The sequence below is a fragment of the Macrobrachium rosenbergii genome, chromosome 8 (assembly GCF_040412425.1).
Source record: "Macrobrachium rosenbergii isolate ZJJX-2024 chromosome 8, ASM4041242v1, whole genome shotgun sequence".
Classification (NCBI taxonomy): domain Eukaryota; kingdom Metazoa; phylum Arthropoda; class Malacostraca; order Decapoda; family Palaemonidae; genus Macrobrachium; species Macrobrachium rosenbergii.
In genome coordinates, this window is record NC_089748.1 from 46966519 (window position 1) to 46990180 (window position 23662).

General features: G+C 35.1%; 1 protein-coding gene across 1 annotated transcript in view; it reads left to right on the forward strand.

Annotated features, from left to right (window-relative positions):
- LOC136841137 (uncharacterized) overlaps nt 1-23662 on the forward strand; it is a 128104-nt gene that overhangs the window by 92953 nt on the left and 11489 nt on the right. The window contains exons 29-55 of the mRNA XM_067108182.1: nt 2795-2907; nt 3290-3564; nt 3629-3722; nt 4108-4174; nt 4495-4651; nt 5324-5493; nt 6173-6363; nt 7090-7194; nt 7777-7926; nt 9204-9422; nt 10170-10319; nt 10890-11035; nt 12310-12453; nt 13095-13227; nt 14223-14348; nt 15383-15568; nt 15726-15927; nt 16736-16859; nt 17596-17775; nt 18157-18547; nt 18851-18951; nt 19322-19496; nt 20374-20537; nt 21101-21233; nt 21834-21949; nt 22942-23103; nt 23514-23641. Coding sequence (XP_066964283.1) covers nt 2795-2907; nt 3290-3564; nt 3629-3722; nt 4108-4174; nt 4495-4651; nt 5324-5493; nt 6173-6363; nt 7090-7194; nt 7777-7926; nt 9204-9422; nt 10170-10319; nt 10890-11035; nt 12310-12453; nt 13095-13227; nt 14223-14348; nt 15383-15568; nt 15726-15927; nt 16736-16859; nt 17596-17775; nt 18157-18547; nt 18851-18951; nt 19322-19496; nt 20374-20537; nt 21101-21233; nt 21834-21949; nt 22942-23103; nt 23514-23641 — 4302 coding nt within the window. The remainder of the gene's footprint in view (nt 1-2794; nt 2908-3289; nt 3565-3628; nt 3723-4107; nt 4175-4494; nt 4652-5323; nt 5494-6172; nt 6364-7089; nt 7195-7776; nt 7927-9203; nt 9423-10169; nt 10320-10889; nt 11036-12309; nt 12454-13094; nt 13228-14222; nt 14349-15382; nt 15569-15725; nt 15928-16735; nt 16860-17595; nt 17776-18156; nt 18548-18850; nt 18952-19321; nt 19497-20373; nt 20538-21100; nt 21234-21833; nt 21950-22941; nt 23104-23513; nt 23642-23662) is intronic.

Below are 23662 nucleotides of genomic sequence, written 5' to 3' on the forward strand. Positions count from 1 at the left end.
GATTCAAGATGCCCTAGCTTTATGGACTTTATAAAGTTCGCAGCTCAAAAAAGTGAAACATTGACCTATCAACACTCTGTTTTTAGAATCCGATAAAAGAGATTCTACTATTGGCAATATGACTCAGCAGTCAAAAGTTAGCCTCCTTCTGAAAGCTTCTGAGAGCCAAAATTGACGACTAATTTGGGTTTTCCTTCTTTAGGTCACTGTTTGAAAGGCCTGGCTCCATTACCTATTACCACAGTCAAGTCGGCATTGAAAAGTATTTCTTTGACACAAAATTGACCTTACAGATTCTTATTTTTCATCCATCCCCAGAGCATGTGCTCGTCTAGGCCAGTTTCATGTCATTCGGTTACTTGGTTTCTCAACGACGTCCCCTTAAATTAAGCGTCAGAGTTGGATAACAAATTGCTCTTATCAAGATCTGTTAAGAAAGACTTTATTTTACTTAGTTTGGCTTCAGGTGCTAGAATTTCAGAGCTGTCGCTCTCACTGAAGTGTTAATTTTGTTAACTTCTCCCATCCGGAGGTCCTCTCTCCCCTGCCCCTGGTTTTTAGCTAAAGCAAGCAAGACCACAGGTGGTCTCCCTGGAAGGTGGTGCCCTTCCTCAAGATCAATCTTTATGGTCCAGTCCATACACTTAAATCTTATCTCTCAAAACTCCACAGAGTAAGTCAGGTCTCTTTTTATCAGCAGAAAAGGTGGTACTCTTTCCCACATAATGGTATAAGACAACAGATTCTGTATTTCATTAAACAAACTAACCCAGACTCAGTTCCTAAAGTTCATGATATTCAGGCAGTGGCTACTTCTACTAATTATTTTTCATAATATGGACTTTTCAGAGTTGTCAAAATATCACAGGTTGGAAATCACCTCTAGTGTTTAAACGCCACTATTTAAAATCACTCAGAAGCCCTGAAATATTCTACTGTAGCAGTGGGAAGTGTCATCTCCCATTAAATAATTATATACTTTCCTTTTCCCCCCCCATACGCCTACCTCATTTGCTTTTCTGCTTGTTTTCCTGGTAGTTTTATGCCTCACTGCCTAGCTCTTCATGTTGATATGTTTGTGTTTATGATGGAAAACTGTAACCTGATTAGCCATAATTGTTTCGTTTGCAGGGTACTGGACAGTTTTTGTTGGCTCCATTACCCCGGATATTTACGTGTTATTTTCATTAGTCTTGCCTCTGCCATGTTTTAAGCCTAAGTTTACATATAGTTTTAAGTTGTATTTTCTTGTTCTGTGCACATTTCATGTTTCACTACTTTTGAGTAATTTTAAGATTTTTGAGGTTTTCTACAGTCAGAGACCTCCAGTGTTTAGTAGTGTTAAGTTTATTGGTGTGCCTTAAAGTTAAGTTGCTTTACTTTAAGTATTCTTGCTTCATGGGAAGATTCTTTAATTAAATTATTTTCGTTACAATTTTGCCTTTTCTTTGGTTACCCCCTTGTTTTCCAGTAGTAGCAGTCTTGGCATGATTCTCTATCACTATTTCACCGGCTGACACAGGACTGGACTCAGAAAAGGGATTTTTTGACAGAGGAAAAATCTGGCTGAGGAAGGTCCGTGTCACCAATGACCCTCCTGTCTAGTCTAGTACTCCTCCTTCTTGCACATGCCAAGTCTGGAGTTAGTGCTAGCATGGAATGGCTCAGGTGGCGCTGAGTGTCGTAGATCCTGGCGGAGTGTAGAGTGTGGGAGCTGCCGACTCCCCGCTCTTTTCTGAGAGGTTTGATAAAGGAGAGTCTTTCGGTATATTTCCGTGGTAGTAGTATTTCACTCACCCTTCATATACAAACGTCTTCTAAAAGGCAGTGGGCAAGTGTGGCTTAGCTTTCTAAGCTCTTTTTCTCTGGTATATCTAGCATTGTTATACCTAGAAATTCGTGCTGTAATGGAATTTCACCAGGTGACACAGGACCTTCAGAAATAGATTTTTCTCTGTCAAATCCCTTTTTAATAGTTTTCACTTTTTATTTGTTGGTATATATGCATCTATATATTTTTTTGGCTTAACAGCGATAGTTTGTTGGTATTAAATTCCTTATATATACAGCACTTGATTTTTTCCATTCCATAGCCAGTTTAACCATTGTCAGTATTAATGAAGACTCCTCAGACTGAGATTTTGGAAGACCTGCAGTGTCTTTAGGGGCCATTACTGGCTTGTAAAGTATTTAGGGGTCGGTACTTGCTTGTAAAGTCTTCAGGGGCCAGCACTTGCTTGTAAAGTCTTTGGGGGCCAGTACTTGCTTGTAAAGTCTTTAGGGGCCAGTGCTGTGTTTACTTTTAAAGTCTTCAGGGGCCAGTAATTGCTGTAGTCTTTAGGGGCCAGTACAGGCAACTCCCAACTTACGGTGGGGGTTCTGTTCCAGCGGTGTGCCGTAAGTTGATTTCCGCCGTAAGCCTGTGCTTATTAATAAATAAGCTCCGTTATCGATGCTTTAACAGTGCTTACAGCACTTTAACTAGACACCTATTCTTGTTGTATGATTAGGGTGTCATAACTATATACCTATTCTTAATAAATGTACATAATTGAAAAAGTACCATAAGATCGGAACCCCGTAAATCAGTGCTTCTGTAACTCAGGGATGCCCTGTACGTTACTTGCATTTAGAAATTCTATAGAGGCCAGTACTTGCCTAAAGACCTTAGGGGCCAGTACTTGTTGTCAACCTTCTCATACAATACGATCATATTTGACGGCATGGGTGTACCAGTCACAAGCAGATAGTAAATGATTATTGTTTGAGTGATAACTTATTTTTTTGTTTGCAGATAAAGCTAGCAGTGACATACGAGATTTCCTGACACTCCAGGCATCCGTAGCTGGAATAGAAGAGGAAGAATTTGCTCCTGAATCTTGTTTGCTTGTCCCTGATAATGGAGAGGTAAAGGAATAATGATCAAACAATACTTATTTCAAAGATATATTTTGAATGTAATATACTAGCTACATCTCATAAGCTCTTCAAGACTACAAAAGTAGGAAGGTAGAATGATTTGGAATGTAGATTTACAATTTTTTTTTTAAAGAAGAAGACGTATGAACTTTACTGCCATAAAGGAAAAACTGAGAATGTAAGAATAGATGGCTTAAGGAGAAGAGAATAGTGTGTAGCAGATGTTACTGTTTCAAAGAAATTCTTTACATTGAGTGTGTGCAGGATGGAGCAACTACTCAAGTTCTCTGCAATAACATTAGTAAATTTTTACTTACTTTTCTAATCAGCCATATGCCTTTTACCCATTGTTGACGCTAATCTGTTTCAGAGCATCAATTCATCCAAGATTACTCAGAGCAAAGACGGCATCAGTGCAGTGTTCACTGACTTAACCCCAGGGGACTACAAACTCAGTGTTACTTTCGTAGCAAACAACAAAGCAAACATGAGAAAGAAGATTCAGTTGGTAAGTTTCAGTTTTATGTATCTTGTCACTACAGTTGTTCTGAGTTTAGTTTTCTTCGCTATTTTTCCAATTCCAAAACTTCCTTTTTTGGAAACAGGTAAACCACTTATTGACAAAACCAGGAGAATTTTTATTCTGTGATGTTATATATGAATGTACAGATACATAATCAGTACTATTTTTTTCATGGGCTCAATGCAGCGACAAACAGAGCTGTGAAGTGGTCGACTCCAGTCAGATGATAATAGCACTACCCTCCGGCCTCAGTGAAGTTAACAATAGTGTAGAAACCAACGTAAGTTATACCCTGCATAGATCTTGAATATAAACTTTCCGAGTGGTATTTGAAGCCATATAATTGCACTGGTGTGGAAATACTGAAGATTGTGTTAAAGTTCGATTGCAATACTGTAAAGTGTTAAGAGGAATAAGTAAACAACTGATAGACATCGAACCCAAGTATTTGAAGGATATAAAAGGAATGATTTAAATATAAATATTTGGGGAAAATCATAGTTAAACTTAGAGTGCCAAAAAAAGTACAGTAGTGATTTTGTGCATGTAATAGATGCCACATGATTCCTTTGTGGTCAACTGATTACCGAGGAAAATTGCTGGGACTGGAAATAATTCATTCCTTGGCATTTTAATCCTCATGAACAAAATTTTTCAATTTTCAGGTGAAGCTGATGATAAATGAAGGGACAGTAACAGACGAAATTACTTGTATTCTCTTCTCCGATAAAGGTAAAGGGGAATTTGCTTTGTGGAGTTAAATATTAAAAGTATTCTTTTACTAAGAAACCAGTAAAATTCCATCTCTTCAAATTATATTTTACTTTCGGTCTCTCTCTCTCTCTCTCTCTCTCTCTCTCTCTCTCTCTCTCTCTCTCTCTCTCTCTAACACTGAAACATGATTTTTCAGGAACCTACTTTACTCAGTAGCAACCTATTTTGTGCATTACTTGTAAATAGTCAAAGTTTCATCTTGCGCACAATTTGTAAAATTATGGAACTGTAGAGTCACAAGATATAGTTTTTAATTCTCTCTTTTTTTTTTGGCAAAGGAAAAGGCAAGAGAGGACCTTTAGGAATACCACTTGAGCTTGCCACAGAAGTTACTGCTGCGAAGGAAGTGACATGTACTATACCTACTAGTGTGCCACCTGGACCCATCAAACTAGGCCTAGTACAGACGAGTGCGGCTGTTGAGATGATTAGATCGTAAGTTTTTATTAAACTTTTGGTCATTGTTGACTTGAAATTCATGTGTATGCATTTGTTGTTATTCTTGAAGCCTAACTTTGTTATAGCATTACAAAAATATTTGAAAATACATATTCATGATACAGTATAGTTTTTATACATAATACATTCATATACAGTATATCTGTACATATTTGCATATATTCATGTAGATAATCTTTTGAGTGCAATTTTGCTCCAGCATTTACTCAACAGAAAATTTGAAGTCTACATTCAAGCTGTGAAATATCTATATTACATAACTCTGGATTCTATTTTTACTTTAGATAAAATACATTGTCTGTCACTACTGTACTTACTTAATGATGAAGGGCCCTAGCTGCAACCCCTTTCATTCCTTTAGCTGTACCTCCGTTCATATTCTCTTTCTTCCATTTTACTTTCCACCCTCTCCCAGCAGTTGTTTCATAGTGCAACTGTGAGGTTTTCCTCTTGTTTGCACCTTTAAAACCTTTGCTCTTAATTTCCCTTTCAGTGTTGAATGACCCCATCGTAGGTTTCACTTGACCTTCGGCCTCAAGCTTATACTGTATATTGCATTCGATAATCATGTATTTTTGTGAGTGCATAACATTTGAGTGATATATTTTACGTAAGACAAATTAATCACATTGAATTCTCCTCCAGCAGAAAGGATCTAAACTTGAGTACAGTGGCACTTGCTTTGAAATCCAACCCACCAGCAGTTGTGTCAGCAGAACTCGATGACACAGGTGAAAATCTGCTGGTTACTTTTGACCAAAACATAGAGACGAATACTGACTGCCAAGATATATTCAAGTGGCCCTGGAAAGGTCAAAGTAAGTAATAGTGTAGAGCATCGTCTTAATTGTGCGTGCGGTTCATGAACTTAATGTCTTGAGTGTAAATTATAGATTGATAAATAGAGAAAAAACTCTATTACATTTTACTGTTCAAATTAATTATTAGTAGCATAGAGAGTGATATTGTTGTATGATTATATAACTGAATGATACTGTGAAAAGTTGAGTATTGTGCAAGGGCTACCTGTACAGGCACTGGTACTGTATATGCCTTTTAGAAAAATTACATTTAGTGTTGATAATAGTCTGAGATGTTTTAGCTTTGGAAAATCCCCATTACTGAAAGGTGTTGTATAGAAATGTTTCTCAAGTTCTTGGAATGTCTGTGCTGTAAAGATGATTCTGACTAGTTGCAGTACAACTCTTGTTGGAATTGCACTTTTTAATTATACAGCACTAAGAAAAAGCCATGTTTTCAAATAAACAATCACATTTAATTATGACTTGGGTATTTTTTTTAAGTTTTTATTCCTTATGAACATGTTTTATGAATGTTACTTTACATTGTTATTCTTGGTGTGGAATCATAACAGGAAATCATTTCAAAAGGAAATTTATCATGAACTTTTTCCTTTTAATGTCACCAGTAACATTGCATAAAACCAGTACAGTAATGCATTTGCAAATCACTTACCTGCACATTTCAATTCAACAGAATCACCGCCTCCACCAAAGTGCGACATAAGAGCCTCAAATATGAATGTCAAGTTGAATGGACAAGTAAACGTTTTCAACGGTACGATTTTGGAACTCTCGGATGGTAGTGGAATCAGAAGGAAGGACAGTAATCCAAGCACTGCCCCCCAGGCCAAGGGAAAAGTTATAGTCATACAGAGAGAGAGACTGGTGAGTAACAAATGGATTTTCACATTGAAAAATGAAGTGGTGTTAAATGGTAATGAAGAAGAAAGAGTCTGTGGTCTAGAGGTTTCTCAACACTGTACAGTATTAAAAAAAAAGTTGGAAAAGGGTCATGAATTCTGAGATATTTAATAGGGATGTATTTCCATCAATAGTAGTATGTCCAGACACATTAAAAAAGTATATTGAAATGTTCACTCGATAAATGCCCCTTTTTTAAAAAGCTCCCTTATTAGCTAACTGTTTTAATTTTTCATATTTTATATCTAAACCAATATTTTGTCGTACAGCTTTCATTAAAGGCAATTTCTTCCTCTGCAATATTTTCATCAAAGATTAAAAAACTTAAGGCTTTGATTTGAACAAAAGTAAAAAATAAAAATTTAGAAGTACAGTCGTGATTATTTTATGGGACCATGCACTTTGTGTAGAAATCCTTTGCATGCTTATCTATAAATTGTAAATAGGCACGCTGAACTATGATCCTCTAAGATCTATTTTTTGTCTTGTACATCACTTTTTCTTAATGTTTACATTTAATTTGTACTGTACACATTTTAATCTACAAATGTTTTATTATAGTGGAAACTTGGATGGTCACCAGATAAGATTTTCTTTAATTGTTTATGTGGTCTCAATTTTCTCGTGTTTATGTAGAATGCTTTCAATTTTTTCATGTATTTATTTTGTTGTTTCTTGAATTGATTGCAGGATGAAATTAAGTTCAAGCTGAGTGGTGACACACAATCATGCAATGGTTCAGATGTCAAAGTGTCTGTCTCCAATATAGTAGGAGCCAGTCTTGACAAAGTTCAGGTGAGCAACTTTTAATGTTCTTTTAGAATGGAACTTGTTTATGTGAGTGTGTGTCTCTCTCTTAAACCTTGCCTAGGATCACCAGTTAGCAGAATGTGTCTTAAACTACTTTTCACTTTGCTTAGGATTAGCAATAGTAAGTAGAAGAAATGCCTCTCATGCTGTTGTACCTCCCTCATGCTGTGTATAGTAAGCATTACTTTAGGTTCTATGCAGCATCCCTTTGGCGCCTGGCTGCAACCCCTTTCATTCCTTTTCCCGTACCATTCATATTCTCTTTCTTCCATCTTACTTTACTCCACCCTCTCCTAACAATTGTCTCTGGCCTAAATTTTATATTGCAGTTCCTCTCATGCTGTTATGAAATTAAGACACACTGATTTAGGCTAGAAATAAAACTAAGGGAAACCCCATTCATTGATTAATGAAATGTCCACTTAATAAAATGAAATGTGCCCTTAATAATATTAGACTTACAGTAATGTATGTAAGAATATTCAAATGTTTATGAAACTGTCAACTTATAAGGTTGGTGGTCTCTTGCTGTTTGAGAGAAAGTGAATCCATATATTTTTTTTTCAGATCACTTGGAACACCACATGGTCTCCTGGAACAACTTCATGGGGGCAGAGAGAAACATTGAGGACATGGGACAGCGTCAGAGAAATCAAGAATAAATCTCTTGTTACAAAGACAAGCACAGGAGAAACTATTTCCTTCCCTGGAAATTTAGTAAGTTTTTTTACTGTTCCTGAACTATTATTTTTAATGGTGATGTTAGTTGACAAAATTTAGAATAAACAAAACATGTTTATGAGACACTTTGCTTTTGGTGGTAGCAAATTCCTATTTTACCTTGGCCTCTTAATTATGCCCTTGACTTCACTCTATACACTGGCTTCATTAGTAGAGTATGCAGGCTAAATATAAAGCGTATGTCTTATATGGTTTGCAAGTTATGGCCAGGGTTGAATTCCTATTTGGCTTGACCTGCACGTTCTACTTTGATCTTGACTGTATTGGGCACATCTGATATATTAGCGGCTAAGCGGGCCCTTATGAAGTACCTATCTCGTGATTCAAAAGTTATCGCCAAGGTTAAATTTCCGTGTGTATGGCCTTTGAGTATAACACGACTTGAATCCACAACAAAATGTTCAATCCTTATGAATCATAGATTATATATACTGTATAGGAAGTTTTAAGCCTAAATTTGTTTTCAAAGATAATAGCATTACAGTGTAAACAGAAGGACAGTGGAGAGGCACACCAATGGAGAGGTCAGTTATTAGATGCCCCCTAATGTGAAACCCAGTGCACAAGAAATATCAAGAAAGGGATTTCCTGACCCTCTGAACTGAACTGTGAGCTTATTTTTCTGAATAACAACTTCATTATGGTAGCAAAAATCATAAGCATCATCAGCAACCTTGCATATATAAATCGAGTTGGCCTTTTTTTTTTATTCAGCCACATTTAATTGTGGTTTTACAGATTTATGAGAAACGAGAAACTGAGAAATAAAAAAGATTGGAATTGAGGAAATGACATTGACCACCACTAAAATAAGTCACAAAGATTTTTACATCTGTCTTTTCTGTTTGAAGTGTTATTTGTAAATCTGTTGCTAAAATTTTTGACAGTTTGATAACTATGTATTGGCTAATGCATATATTTTCAATTTTGGTATGAAGATAAATGGAAATTTGAGTTTCATTTGAATGGTCATTGAATATATATTTTGCATTTCTCCGTTATGTTTCTAACTCTTGACACTATAATTGTGTAAAAAAAATACATTTTTCTTTCTATAAGAGCTTCAGTTCTTTCAATTTGTTTCATACTTAAATGTAAATGTCAGTTTATCTTACCATAAACAAAATACAGGATATTACAAATTACAGGACAGTCACATTTGTCATATTTTGCACAATTTTAATGAATAGACATGTTAACAGTGACATTATATTTTGATCTGTCTCTTGATCTAAATTTAATTTTTTGTCTAGGTAATACCAGGCAAAGATTACATGGTAATTGCCGAAGTGGAAGCACCAGGATTAACTAGTGAACCCCAAGCTGTGTATATCTCGGCTGTGCCTCTAGACCAGGCACTTCGTGTCACCATCGAGGGACCTGCGAATCTCATGGCTGACCGCAGCAACACCTTCAAAGCAGTTCCTTCTCTTTGCATCGAAGACCAGTCCCTTGAAGATTTTGATTTCCAGGTAGATTTTTTATCATTATTTTTTTAAACTTTGCTCATAGAAATCAACTATTGTTTGTTTATTCTTTCAGATTTCTGAAAAAAGTAATAATCTCTGCCCTTTCCTACCTTTTGCATGTTATCAGATGTTTTTCAGAATCTGTGTCTTCTGACACATGAACCCCTAAACTAATGTAGGGAAAATTTGTGACTGGAAGTTGAGGAATACAGTAAACAGTTGTAAAGAAAATACAAAATCAAATTTCATTTTGGATTCCAGTCTATTCTTTGTCCATCTCATGCAGTTTATGAAATTTTACTCATTGTATCTTATATTGTGTTGCTCCTATATGATGTGACACAGTTTATATATTTTGCATAATCTTTTTATCTTTCAACTTCTTTCTTTTACCATATTTAACATAATGAATTTATCATTAATTTTTTTTCATAACACTAATGTACTCTAATTAAAGTCTGCAATATTCACCATCAGGTGTCTATCATCTTTCATAATATTTGTTATATTAAAAGCAGTAGTGTAATATGGAATGATCTGATGTTTATTCCATTTTTGTCATATCTAATGTAACATTTCTGTTCTTTGATCTGAAGATACATCTATTCTGACCTATTGCCTATAATATATGGTCTGATGTCTGTGTTATTTGGTCTAGAGTCAGTCTCTGTTGAACAAGTCTTGTATAACATCACCCAAAAAGTCCTCAAGGTCAGCCAAATCCTAACTGCTGTATCTCTTTCTTTTCAGTATTTATGGAATATTGAACCAGAAGGAGCTGACTGGAAGGACAGGGAAGGGAGCAAGGTGACGATTCCTAAAAACATCTTGAGGGGAGGACATAACTACACAATTTCCGTGAAGGTGTCTGATATGGGGAACCCTCCTGTCAGAGGAGAGGTAAATAATTGAGGACTTATTTTTTTGGGCTTAGACTTTTTGTTCTTAGGTTGTTTTGATTGCATATATTTTATACAATATTGTATATATGTAAGGTATACAGTACATTATATGTATACATGCATGTGTGTCAGTGTATGTTCATATATTATTTCCCCTTGTGCATATGGAGACAAAACAGGGGCAAGGTCATGGTCCTCATTTTGGGGAAAATACGGGAGTAATAACAGATGGAGATTTTGAAAGTTCAGTAGTTTTTTTTTTCCCTCAGACTACTTTTAAGAAAGTTGAAATGGAAATGAGTTACAATGACAAATGCGGACAACTTTGCCCTGAATCCTTTCCTTTCATGGATGTCAGAAAACTTGTGAAACAGTTCAAGAGAAAGTAGGTTGTTTTATGTAGAATGGAGTAAATCTGTATTGAGAGTTCTCAATATATTTTTCTTGTTGCTTTATCAATACACTATTCTCCTAATCCTGCGGTATTTACATTAAGCATTAAACTAAAATTTCACAACAAAAGATAACCTTTTTATGCTTATGGTAATGAAGTGACACTTTATTTCAGGGAACCCTGGAACAGACTACTGTAACTCAGGGCATCGAGGCACATGTATCAGCAGACAGCCTGAAAGTTGGATCGACAACCCCTATAAAACTTGATGCCTCCAATTCTTATGACAAGGACAACAATTATGGCCCACTTCATTTTAGGTATTTCTTTTTATAACTAAGTTGGCGTCATTGTTAATGTGTGTGTATGCGTATGCATGTGAGACATAACATACAATTTATTGTTTATACTCAAAGCCCCATCACAAACAAACACACACTTTCAGAAGAGTACGGTATGTTGCTCTCTTTGATTTGAAAAATCCCAGAACATTGTCTTGTCTGATTGTAGTCCCTTTTCTGAGGTGAATTGTGGTTAAAGGGTAAACACTTTCCATTTATACGCACACTAGGCTATACAGCTGGCAATTAATTGAGTATAGGATGAATTAAGACTGTTATCCAAGTTCAATTTTTTGAGGACCTAATCTACTAACTCTACCTTCCTTCCCTCCAATACAAATTTATGTCAGATATCTTCCCAATGAGGGAAGGCACAATGTTAATGAGCCTTTAGACAGTAAGTATGAGTGGCTGATGCTATCAGAATTGCTCACATAAGAGGATCATTTTTTTTTTTTATTTGAGCTACCATCTGTTAAGATAAACAGATTATTCATGAAGAAAATATTTACACACAAGTATTCAGGATGTTCTTGGACTTTTGAAGTTTAGTATTCAAATATATTTTTTTACCTTGAGTTCCTTAACGATAAGCTACTTAGAATACAGTACTTGTAGGTTATTCTTGCTTCTGTTGTTTATTATATTTTTTATGTGAATTGTAGATTTTTTATGGGTTTATGAATTTGTATAGGTTATATTATGAATATAGATCTGTCCTATTGCAAACTTCATGTTCAAGCTCATCAGAAATGCATATGAGATTTTGGCACTTGAACCACTTCCCACACAGAATAAAAAATGGAGCAGATGCAGAGTAGGAGGATGGGTAGGCATGAGAAATTTGACTGTTTAGGCCAAACCTAACCTTTCCTAGAGTGCCTTGTCCTGACCTAACCAGACTGACTTAGGGTGCTGTGCCCTGACCTGGCTTAAGGGGTTTCACACCCCCCCTCCCCAAGTAACACGATTAACACTGAATATCAGTCTCCCTACTCCACATACTACCTCAAAAAAATAAATACACCAATTAGTAGTGCTTCCTAAATTACATATCTATGGTTGAGTGGCATCTCGACTTTTCGTACTGGACTATTACCTGTTTAAAATATCCAAAAGGCCATTCAAGTGTTTTTGCCAGAGTACTGTTATGAATTCTGGTGCATATACATTGCATATGACCATAGGTGCTTACAGTACAGTGTTTATTCCACTATTTGCGGCTTAAATCCTGCTACTTATTTTTGTTACAGATGGTCCTGCTTGACAGAAGATAACGGCGGATGCTTTGTGATTGGTAAGAGTGGCAAAATGGACCGCTTAGAAACTGCCATTGACGAAAGTAAACTGACTAACCCCATACTTAACCTAGAGCCCCAGACTTTGCCACCTGGCAGGTAAAAAAAAAAAAAAGCATACTTTCATTGCTTTGGTAAATGTAAGCTAATTCCTCTGGATATATGTAATTAGTTTTGCTCCAGAATCGTAGAGTTCTGTAGTGTGATACAGCTAATGTTTTATGGTACTGTGTTTTTTCATGCTAATCTGTACTACATACTTCTTTGTAGTTCTTATTAATCTTTCACCCACCTTTAATTTGCAGTCATACAAAATGCCATTGCATTATAAAGAATTGATGTGGAAACAAGTGCTTTTAGAAGCCAGTGTATAGTATTCACATGCACATTTAACGGAACTGGTTTTTTAACTTGAACTGTTATTTTTATTTCCTTTTATTCATGAAGAGAGTTGTTGGTTGTCATTATTTTTCCCTGTTAGATCTATAATATCTGGAGTGATAATCTTTAATGTTAACTGATGGCGCAACTCAGAACTTCTTGTGAAGCACTGGATTTAAATTAGACCTCCATTTGTGTTCAGATAATACGACCAGATTACTGGTAAATCTTTTAAGATGAAAAATTTCGAATTTCTCAAAGTATCAACACAAATCTTGACATGATAAAAACTAGAGAATAAATGAGAATTCTAGAGCTTTGTAGACATTGATGCTAATGAAAAATTATTTTCATTTCAGGTATATCTTCACTGTTGAGGTTACAAAGGACAAGTTATCTGATTCTGCTATTGTTAATGTTGAGGTAGCACCAGGCAGATTACCTGTGCTAGCTACGGAAAGTTCTAGTTCAGTCATTGATGCCAAAGAAAGGGTATGTAGCATATCCCAAATAGCATATGATGTATTATTATTATTATTATTATTATTATTATTATTATTATTATTATTATTATTATTATTATTATTCAGATAAACCCCTGTTCATATGCAACAAGCCTACAGGGTCCATTGACTTGAAACTTAAGCTTCCAAAGAATATGATGTTCATTTGAAAGAATTTACAAAAGAGAATGTGAAATACAGAAAGAAGAAATGAGTTATCAGAGAAGGAAAAAATATGAATTAATAAATAGATAAAAGTAAAAGTAGTGTCTTAAAATACAAGATGAATTGTTATAGGATAGTAATGCCTTACATCTCCACTTGAACATTTGTTGATTTAACATGAAGAAATGTAATAGATGAAATGAGAAGCATACGTGAAAAACATGTCCTAATGAATTCTAAGGTTTATATTTTATGCTGCCCTTCATTATTAACAACAGTAAATTAACCGTGTACATTGGTGATCAATGTGAAACAAAATTGTATCCAGTCAAAGCTGTCTATCTGTATTTGTCCAGTACAGAAATTTTGAAAGGAGTAACAGCACTTGTAGAAAGGAGTATGTGACACAATTATCATCGCAAACACATCTGTTCCTAGCAATTTCCTTGTTTGTTAAGTCATAAAAGCTATCTTTAATCATATGTTTTTACGTTTTAGAATTTTAGACATTAACAATTCAATACTTTTCATGAATTTTTTTTTTTTTATACTATTGTTATTAGCAAATCGTGGAATCAGCAGAAAACTGTATTTATGTAGTCCTTCTATCCTTCTAAAACTTTTGCCATATTTTCTGATAGTTTTCTGAAAGCAAAGAGAAAAATTCTTAGTACAGTATTTAGAATATAGTTTCATAAGTTGACATGAATTACAACTCTTTATTGGGCTGTTCATGAGGTAAACCAGGAACTAAGTACAGAGCTGGTAACCATGCCTTAGATTTCATTTCATGAGATTGTCTTCATCGTAATTTTTCAGGTCATGATTAAAGGACTTATAACAGGTCAAGCAAATTTACAAGCCTGGTGGGAAGTGATTGATGCACCAGGGTTCTCTTCTGCTGATATTTCGCGGCTGCCAGCGGGACAGAAGACAAAGTTTGAGGTGAATAGCACATTTTAAATGTCTTATTTACACTTTTGAAAGCATTATTGTAAAATCTGATTTTTTCCTCATTCTCTCTTCCAAGTATCCTTTAACGCTTTAGTTATCGATACCTCCCTTATCACAATGCTTTGGTTTTCAGTTATTTCTTTGTGAACTTAGTAGCCTTGAAAAGTTAGTTCATAAGTATGTAGTAGGTCGTCAACTTATGGCGGGGATCTGTTCCAGAGCCACGCTGCAAGTTGATTTCAGCCGTAAGTTGGTGTTTCACCTTTTAATGGTGCTTACAGCGCCGTAACTTGATATTGCATCAAGTTACTGCACTGTAAGCGCCATTAACTTGATGCGTATTCTTGCTATTAGCGCCGTAATTTGATGCAAGATCAAGTTGTAAGATCAACTCCACTGTAAGCTGGTGTCGCAGTAAGTTGGTGACTCACTAATGATTTCATGTTAGTGGGTATTTGCAGAAAAAAATAAAATTATAAATCCATAAAATCATTCTCTCTCTCTCTCTCTTTTTCAAAGTAAACACTACAGACTTCATGCACCAAGTACTCTTACAAGCATCATAATTTTCATAAGTTACTTAGTAAGAACCATTCGTTAAAGTTTTTTTTCATTTTTAAACTATGAAAAATGTATTTCACTTTCACTCACTGTCATTCACTTATCATGTCAATTTTGCTGCTGTCATTTTTTCTTTACCAAGTTCTTTTTTCTTTTTTGATATTTCATCGAGGTGTATAAAAAATGCCATTCCCAGAATGTCATCAAAAAGTGTACGTTTGTGAATTTTTTAAAAATGAAATGTTTTCCTTGTTTAATTTTTATTCAAAATCTCTCTAGTGCATTTATGATGAAATATTTCTAAAAACTGTAGAGAACATACTTCTCGTTTGCAACATTTCTTGCAGTAACTTTGTTTTCAATTCTTCGAACTTTTAATCACTTATTAAAGTTTTTTATAAGCACCTATTAAAATTTTTATAGTCTCCTGTATTCTTAATTTCGCTTTCCCTCCAAACTTACAGACTGAATCGAATGGCCGTGAATATGACTTAGTGATTCCTAAACCAGTCAACTTGAGACCATTTGAACGCTTGGAAGATGGAACATTTTACAAGTTCCGACTAACGGGTGAAACTGAAGATGGAGACTTCAGTTATGCTGAAGTCAACCTGAGGACAAACAAGATCCCAGCTGAGGGAACATTCCAGGTAGAGTCAGTTTATAAGCCTTATGTCACCTGTTCTAAAATCTGAGCAGTCATGTCATTGGTAATCGGGAAGTTGTATGTTATTAGCGAACTAAAAGTTATCTGATTTTTAATGCAATCTGTGTCGGTGATCTCATTCAGTGATTTTCTTCCTGAAGGTGTCTCCAAGAAAAGGGGAGGCCCTTATCACAAACTTCACCTTTAGTGCCTCTGGCTGGAGTGACGATGCAGAAGACTACCCACTGACAACCTCTTTTGGGTATAAATTCAAGAATACAGGGAAGAATAAAGACTCAGATGTTGTTTGGGTGTACTTGTCCACCAGTGAATCTCCATCGGCTACCTTCACCCTTACAGCAGGTAGGGTGAAGTGTAATTTTAGAATGACATTGGTTTAGTCATAACTGGAAATTCTGCCAAGGAGGGAGTGACAAGAAAAATGGTAAAACCAGTTTAGGAATCCACACTGAATTTTATATTTGGTAGGTTGTCTGAAAGCTCTAAATAAAGATAATAATTTAGGTACAAGCAAATTACATGTATTTTCTGATAATTGTCTCCTTGGAGGGTGTTAGAAAATCTTGAAAGTTTAAGCTATGTGTTAATAATCTTGATGTTTTGAATAAAATTGATAACTTCACTTTGCTGATAAAGTAAGGATGTATAGATAAAGGGAAAAAAAGATTATCATTATTATTATTTCTTCTGTAGTACTATATTGTTAATTTGTTATTGATATTTTTTACTACATCTCCTCGACTTATTACTGTTACTATGGTTGTGCCAAATGCTTATGAGAATTATTATTATAAGCCGCATCCTCATTAGTGTTAGGCAAAGTCATTGGGAAATAACATGAATCACTGATCTTTTGTCATGTGGTGCTCTGTAGACATTAGCTTAAGATTCTGTGCAGCATCCCTTCAACCCCTAGTTGTAACCCCTTTCATTCTTTTTACTGTATCTCCATTTATATTAACTTTCTTCCATCATACTTTCCACCCACTCATAACAGTTGTTTCATTGTGCAACTGCGAGGTTTTCCTCCTGTTAAACCTTTCAAACCTTTTCCTCTCACTTTCCCTTTCAGCACTGAATGACTCATAGGTCCCAGCACTTGGCTTTTGGCCTTGATTTTATATTCCATTCCACTAATCTTCTGAAACAGAGTCACCAGTTACAGCAGTCATCCCAGTAGTAAGAGTCTGTGATGTATACAAAGCCTGCAACATGATGGAATCTAATCAAATCACCGTGAAGCTGCCAGAAAGCATCCCATCAAGTGTTTTAGGGTAAGTTTTTTTCCGTCCTTTAAAACTGATGTACAACGTTTTTTATAAATAAATAATTCAGAAAACGTAATCCCAGTATATTCTTTTGCAAGCTTAGGTCAGTAAGGTTGATAACTTATGTCACCGAGTGACAAATCTGTGGCAAAATTATAACTATTTTTCAGAAGATGAATCCTGTTCATAAGGAACAAGCCCACAAGGGCCATTGATTTGAAATTCAAGCTTCCAAAGAATATGGTGTCAAATTTGAAAGATGTAAAAGAAGGTAATAGGAAACAAAGAAGAAAGAGATCAGTTATTAGAAAATAAAAAATAAATTAATAAATCAATAAATGGATAAAAATGTAAGTAAATTAATTAAAATACAAGAAGAACTGCTTTAGGATATTACATTTTCGCTTGAACTACAGAAGGAGAAGGGGAATGAAGAAATTTCTAGCTCTGCTTTGTAGAGTAGGGGAGGTCACATGAATCAGAGAAAACAAGAGGACATTGTGTTAGAGGGAAGATGAAATTATCAATTTTGCCTTTAATTATGAGATAATGAAATTTTTAACTGTTTGAATATTTCATACCTAAGAAATATACTGGTACTTGCAAAGAGGAACCTAGCAATGACCAGATTATTTCTGCTGACATTTTCTAAAAAAGCAAGTTACATAACCTTTCTCCATATTTGCCCAACCATATCCTCTCGGTACAGTACTGTATTTAGAATATTTTTGGCCCTTTTTAGGAACATGGCAGACCGGTTTGCAGACACTCTGCGGGATGATGCTGCTGCATCAGCAGCTCTTGCAACAGTCCGAGCACAGTTGGCTACCCTGGGTACAATGGGTGCTGGAAATGAGGCAGCTGTACTGCTCGCTTATGCTGAAAACTCTGTGCAAGGAAAGACTGTGGATCTGATGAACAAGTGAGTGAGAATTACTTGATAAATCACTTATATTTTTAGTTTGAAAGTTTGATAGTAGCAATGAGGAGTCAGAAATAGCTGTTTTTCAAGTGCTTAAATTGATTATATAATACTAAAATAGTTGTTGAATGATGTTGGTATTATATTAAATATATCATGAATATCTTTGCCAATTGGAAGAGAGTCAAGTTTACTGACAAACTTTGAATGTCAGGTCGTCCAATTATGGTTTACTAATCATTATAGGATTCAGACATAACTGATCTTGTACTGTACTGTAATAATAACAAATATCAATTTCATTAACAAGCCCTGTGTTCTCTTTTTGATATTGCATCAAACATAATGACAGAATGATATATTCTTTTCACACCATTCCAGAATGAACAGTGATACAGCCTCACTCGATGGCACTAAAGACTTCCTATCAGGGACAATGAACCTTTTGGATGACGTAGACATATCATTGAATACACTGGATGACTTGCTATCAGTGAAGAGAAAGCTTATGTCCCTGCTATCAGGAACTCCTGTCATAGAATATAACGACAAATCCTTTGAGAGCTACACAAATCTGCCCACGAGTTCAAGTGATGAAAAAGTGTACTATCCCTCAACTGACGAGGACCAAAATGCTGTAAGAAAAGGCAACTCTAGAAAAGCTTCATTGCAAAGGCCACATGATGCTGGAGCCAGGCGTAGGAGTAAAAGACAGGCCACAGTTACAAGTAATACTGACAACTCAACATTCAAACCCATGACTCTCGAAGATGTAAGTCTTTTGAATTAAATTGATTAAAAAACTTATTTTCTTTACACAAATAAATTTGCCCCAGGATTTTCAAGATTATCAATGCTTTTCAAGTAGTTGACCAGATACAGAATTTAACAGTAGATGGGTATGTATTTATATCTTTCATCTTCAGAAATCAAGATTTCATGTTCATTACCTAGAGAAGGTATGATGATATATGTTTATATGTTTGTGTAATCTACGCTTCCTTAGTAGACAGTTTTGCTTATTCATCCATCACACATCAAAACTCCTGTCATGCATTTTCATTTCTTTACTCAGGTCTTAACTGGTTTAAGAGTAACAGAAAAGGCCATCCTTAGCCAACAAGACCAAGGAGCAAAGACAGCACGGATGGGAGAACTTTTAGAAGATCTCAAAATGTAAGATTTTTATCATCATCAAGATTCTGATAGTTAGTGATGTTTTCTACTTTTTATTTTGGTCAAAATTCATGTATCAGTTGTTTTACCATTTTTTTCTTAATGTTTATTAACTCTCCAAAACATGTGGAGATTTTTATCTATTGTATTTTAATTTACCAAAAATATATTACACAGTACATAGCTGTATCCTAGACCAAGTAGTGACTTAGGAAATGTACAGTAACTAGTTTTTTACCTTTTTATTCTGTTTGCATTAATGGTCTGACCTCTGCATATTTAAAATGAAGCACCTAATATGTTCATGTTTATGTAGGTACAGTATATTATCCAATTGACTAAAATTCTGCTAAAAAAAATTTAATTTTAGGTACCTGCCCGGGATCTGCCTCTCAATGAGTTACCAAGATGAGCCAGATAACGTCCTTAGTACTCTTGTCGGACTCAGGGTAGCCAAGTCTCAGTTGGACTTCAATGTGGATAAGAGATTCCCTATTGTTGATAGTAAAGCAAATGAAAATGACTTTGTTGAAGAAGATAGCTATGTAAGTACACCTTTTCCTTGTACTGTACCATGTTAGTTTGACAGTACAAAAAATGAAATGTACAAGCAACTCTGATTAAATTTAGATGGTCATTAAGTTCAGGAGTAGATTTATGTCCTTTACTATAAATCTGCAAATATGATAGGAAATAAGGCAAGAAAAGAAAATGCTCTGCTTCATAATTATTTGCACCTATTATAGGTTCTGTGGCAAGAAGAGGGAATTTTAAATAACTATCATTAAAATGTTTTATGCATTTTCCTCCGTGAATTTGCAATTAATGATAATGTTTTGGTTTTTAGGAAAATAAAGAAAATGCACAGGAGCCTTTTCCTCTTTTCATATTTGAGTGCCCAATGTATAGCAAACTTTGTTCAGGATGAAATGTAACTTAAATCCTTATAATCCTGTTACACTGTACTGTTTATTTCTAATATCATGAACATCAAGTAACCTTGGTTTAGAAAATAGAAAATTCAAGAAGATTCAAAACTATCTTAATATTTCCTGTGTAGTTGGAAGGTAGTCTCAGATATATGTCACATTTAATTCTAAAAACCAGTTGTTTGTACTTTTCAAACTGTTGGTTATAAAAAAATTGTGGCTCGGTACATAAAATGTACACAAGCACAGTATTTAAAACTTGACATAATGAAGCTTGAGAAAAATTTGTATCGATCATTGATTGTAGTTTCCGATAGTGTACATGCTCAGTATACACTATACAGTTACAACTGGTATTTAGTTAGAGGACAAAATTGAAATTTAAAGATATCTTAATAGTATCCATATATTTATGTGATTATGTAAACTCTCCAGATAAGATGGGGATCTGTGTTGGAGAAAATATATTTATGTGATTATGTAAACTCTCCAGATAAGATGGGGATCTGTGTTGGAGAATTATACGCAGTGGAACTGTGGTCGCAAAGGGGATGAAGGCGAGGAACTCCCTTGCTATGGTGCCTGCCTTGCAACGGTGCTCCTCAAAGATGATTTCCTTTCTCTGGTCAAGGGTTCCAAACCACCTGGAGAAATCAGGTCAGTCATGGTTATAAGAATTAGAGTTTTATATTTAAACTGAATACTACAGTATACAGAAAATGAAAAGTAAAATACACAAGGGAAAATGACGTACAACAAACTCATTGTAAATAAAATATTTTTCCTTTTCTGTTTGATGCATCTTTGGTATAGACAGAATGCATCTATACAGTTTCTGTCTTAAGAGTAAATGATGATTCAGGGTGAAAATAAAATGAAAAACAAAATTTTTTTCTTAGTACTACAGTATATTGAACTTATGAGAATAAATGTTACGGCACATGGTTTATGAAATATAAATTTTTTTTGGGTTAGATTTTTAGGGTTTCTAAACAACCAGATTATGGCAGTATCTTCTTTGAAAACTGACAAAGTTCACATTGATATGGATGTGCCATCATGAAAACTACTTTTGGTCTTATATTAAATTATAGTCTTTAATGTAGTTCTACCTTGAGGGGGCTAGGTACAGTATATGCATATTTTCCTCTCCATATCAATCTTTAACTCCATGTTGGCAGATTTTGATACCCTCCTAACAATGCTGATCTTGTTTACAGAGGTCCGGTAGTCATGAATTCGCTTCTCAACACTGAAAATGGAGTTGAAATCCCTGTTGACAACGTTGCGGACAATATTGTCTTAATTCTCTACCTGAACAATTACACTGTACCTGAGGGAAAGATGCTGAAGGTAAATGTTACGCTCAGTAATGCAGGTTGTAGTCTCACCTTTATCAGCTTTCTAACCCTTGTTCTCTGCTCTACCTTAAATTGTATTAGCCTTTTGTACACCCTTTGTTCTTCTCACAACCATACAAATTCCACTTTCCATAAATTTTTTCGTGTTACATTTATTTCCTCCTCTCCTGTATTGAAGTGACAGTTGGGGGCTTAATCCCCTTATCTGCATAATGCTCTTTCTTTTGTGTAACCTATCATTCATACTTTCTTTAAACATTATTACTACCAGTTTTATGAACACAGATATTAACTGCATTGTTCTTGTTATTATAATTATCATGTAAACTGTTCCCCATCATATTAATCATCATACCACTATCATTTCCTTAATTTCCAAAAATATTAACAGTGTTTGGAATTTCACTTGTCTCACTTTATCACAACTGATGCCTTACTTCTTTGTATTCAAATGGCCATTGGTATTCTTTGATTCCAACAGCCATTGGTATTCAAATGTATCATTGTTGCATAACAGTCTTCATCTGGAATTATGTTTCCATCCTGTTCATGACTGAGAAAAATCTGACTTAATTTCCCTTCCATTTTCCAGTGTTATGGCTGGAATGGAAATGAATGGGACGGTAAGATTTGCTCTACTGGTAATATCGTGACAGAGGAAAAGGTCCAGAGAAAGCGTTGCTTGTGTACTGCAACAGGATATGTGGCGTAAGCTTTGTGAATTTTTTTTGCGTTAATCGGATAACAGTTACTTTCGTTTGAATAAAATCACAATAATTAAAGCAATGATATATTTAGTGTACATTTTGATGTTCAAATCTATATAAGAGCATTTATTTGTTCTCACTCAAAGTACATTCTTTAAGGCAGTTCTCTAGGCTAATGTGATGAGAATTTCTTGAAACTAAGTTTTGATGTAGCATTTCAGCCATTCAGCTGTGTCAGCTGAAGAGGAAAACTCTTAAAAGGTGATTTTGCAAGACAAATTATGATGATCACTTTAATTCAGCTGAAGTCTGTAACCAAATGTTATTTTGAGAATTTGGGTTACCCTTTAGCTTAAAATGATGCTTCATCAGATAGTTAAGTCAGCCAATATGGAATAAAATGATTCTGAATGAACCTTACCTGCTGTTAAAGATAGCTTGTATCCCTGCACTGGTAGGCAAGGAGATATAAGCTATCTTTAACAGTTGGTAAGTATCTAGATAATAAATTTTATTATGAAAATTTATATAATCTCGTTCAAGATAGGCATTTTTTAATAGAGGTTTTCAGTTTGCACAAACAAAGTTTTTATCCAAGACGACCCCATAAAGGGGGTAGTGCCGTTAGTGCACCTCATGCAGTGCACTTTAGGCAGCACTTAAGGTTCCTTGCAGCATTCCTTTGGCCCCTACCTGCAACCCCTTTCATTCCTTGTGTTGTACATCCTTTCATATTCTCTTTATTCCTTCTTACTTTGCACCCTCTCCTAACAGTTTTTCAAGTGCAACCATAAGCTTTTCCTCCTGTTACACTTTTCAAACCTTTTCACTGTCAATTTCCCTTTCAGTGCTGAATGACCTCATAGGTCACAGTGCTGGGCCTTTGGCTTAAATTCTATATTCTATTCTATTCTTTATCGAAGAAGAATCATGGATCAGTTTATTCTTTTGGGCTTTTATTTATAACCATAAAGTAAACATTTTCCCTTACAGGGTATTCCTTGTGGTCAAAACGTCTGACACAGGTCCAGATCCTGATGCAGCGACAACTACCCAAAAGCCTACAACAACGAAACCAACCACAACCACCACCACCGCCACCACTACCATTATACCTGTCAATATGACAGGCAACATTAAGAAAGTTAAATTCAAGTAAGTAGTTTCAGTCATTGTGTTTCAAGGAAAGAAATAAGAAAAAATATAGAATATGGAAGCAAGAAAATGACATTAATGGCTGATGCATGTATTTTTAAAGAAGGGGATTTTCACTTTTATGTGGGTGTTGTGATAGTAAGGGTCACTGAGCATATATTGGTGCAAAAACCTGGTGCTGTCTGTGTCATATTATTGAAAAATCGTAAATGAAAATTATGAAAATCCTCTTCTTGTATAAGCCTTGCAGGCACTTTCAATTTCCAGTATGTACTTATCTATTTGCTCGTTAATTTTGTATTTTGTAAAGGTCGGTTTATTCAACCTTATATCCATCTTCATTCTTGATGGCTTTTGACAACAATCTTTCTTGTTTTTATACTTGCTAATCATTTTGACTCTTTATTCAGGATCAATGAGGATTACAATACGACAGTGGGTGACCAAAAGGAAGAATTTGAGGCTTCTCTTACGACCCAGATCGCCAAAGAAATGAGTGTTCGTGAGGCCAGTATTCGTAACTTAACTGTCAGTCCAGGTGAGGAGATGAATTTGTTTC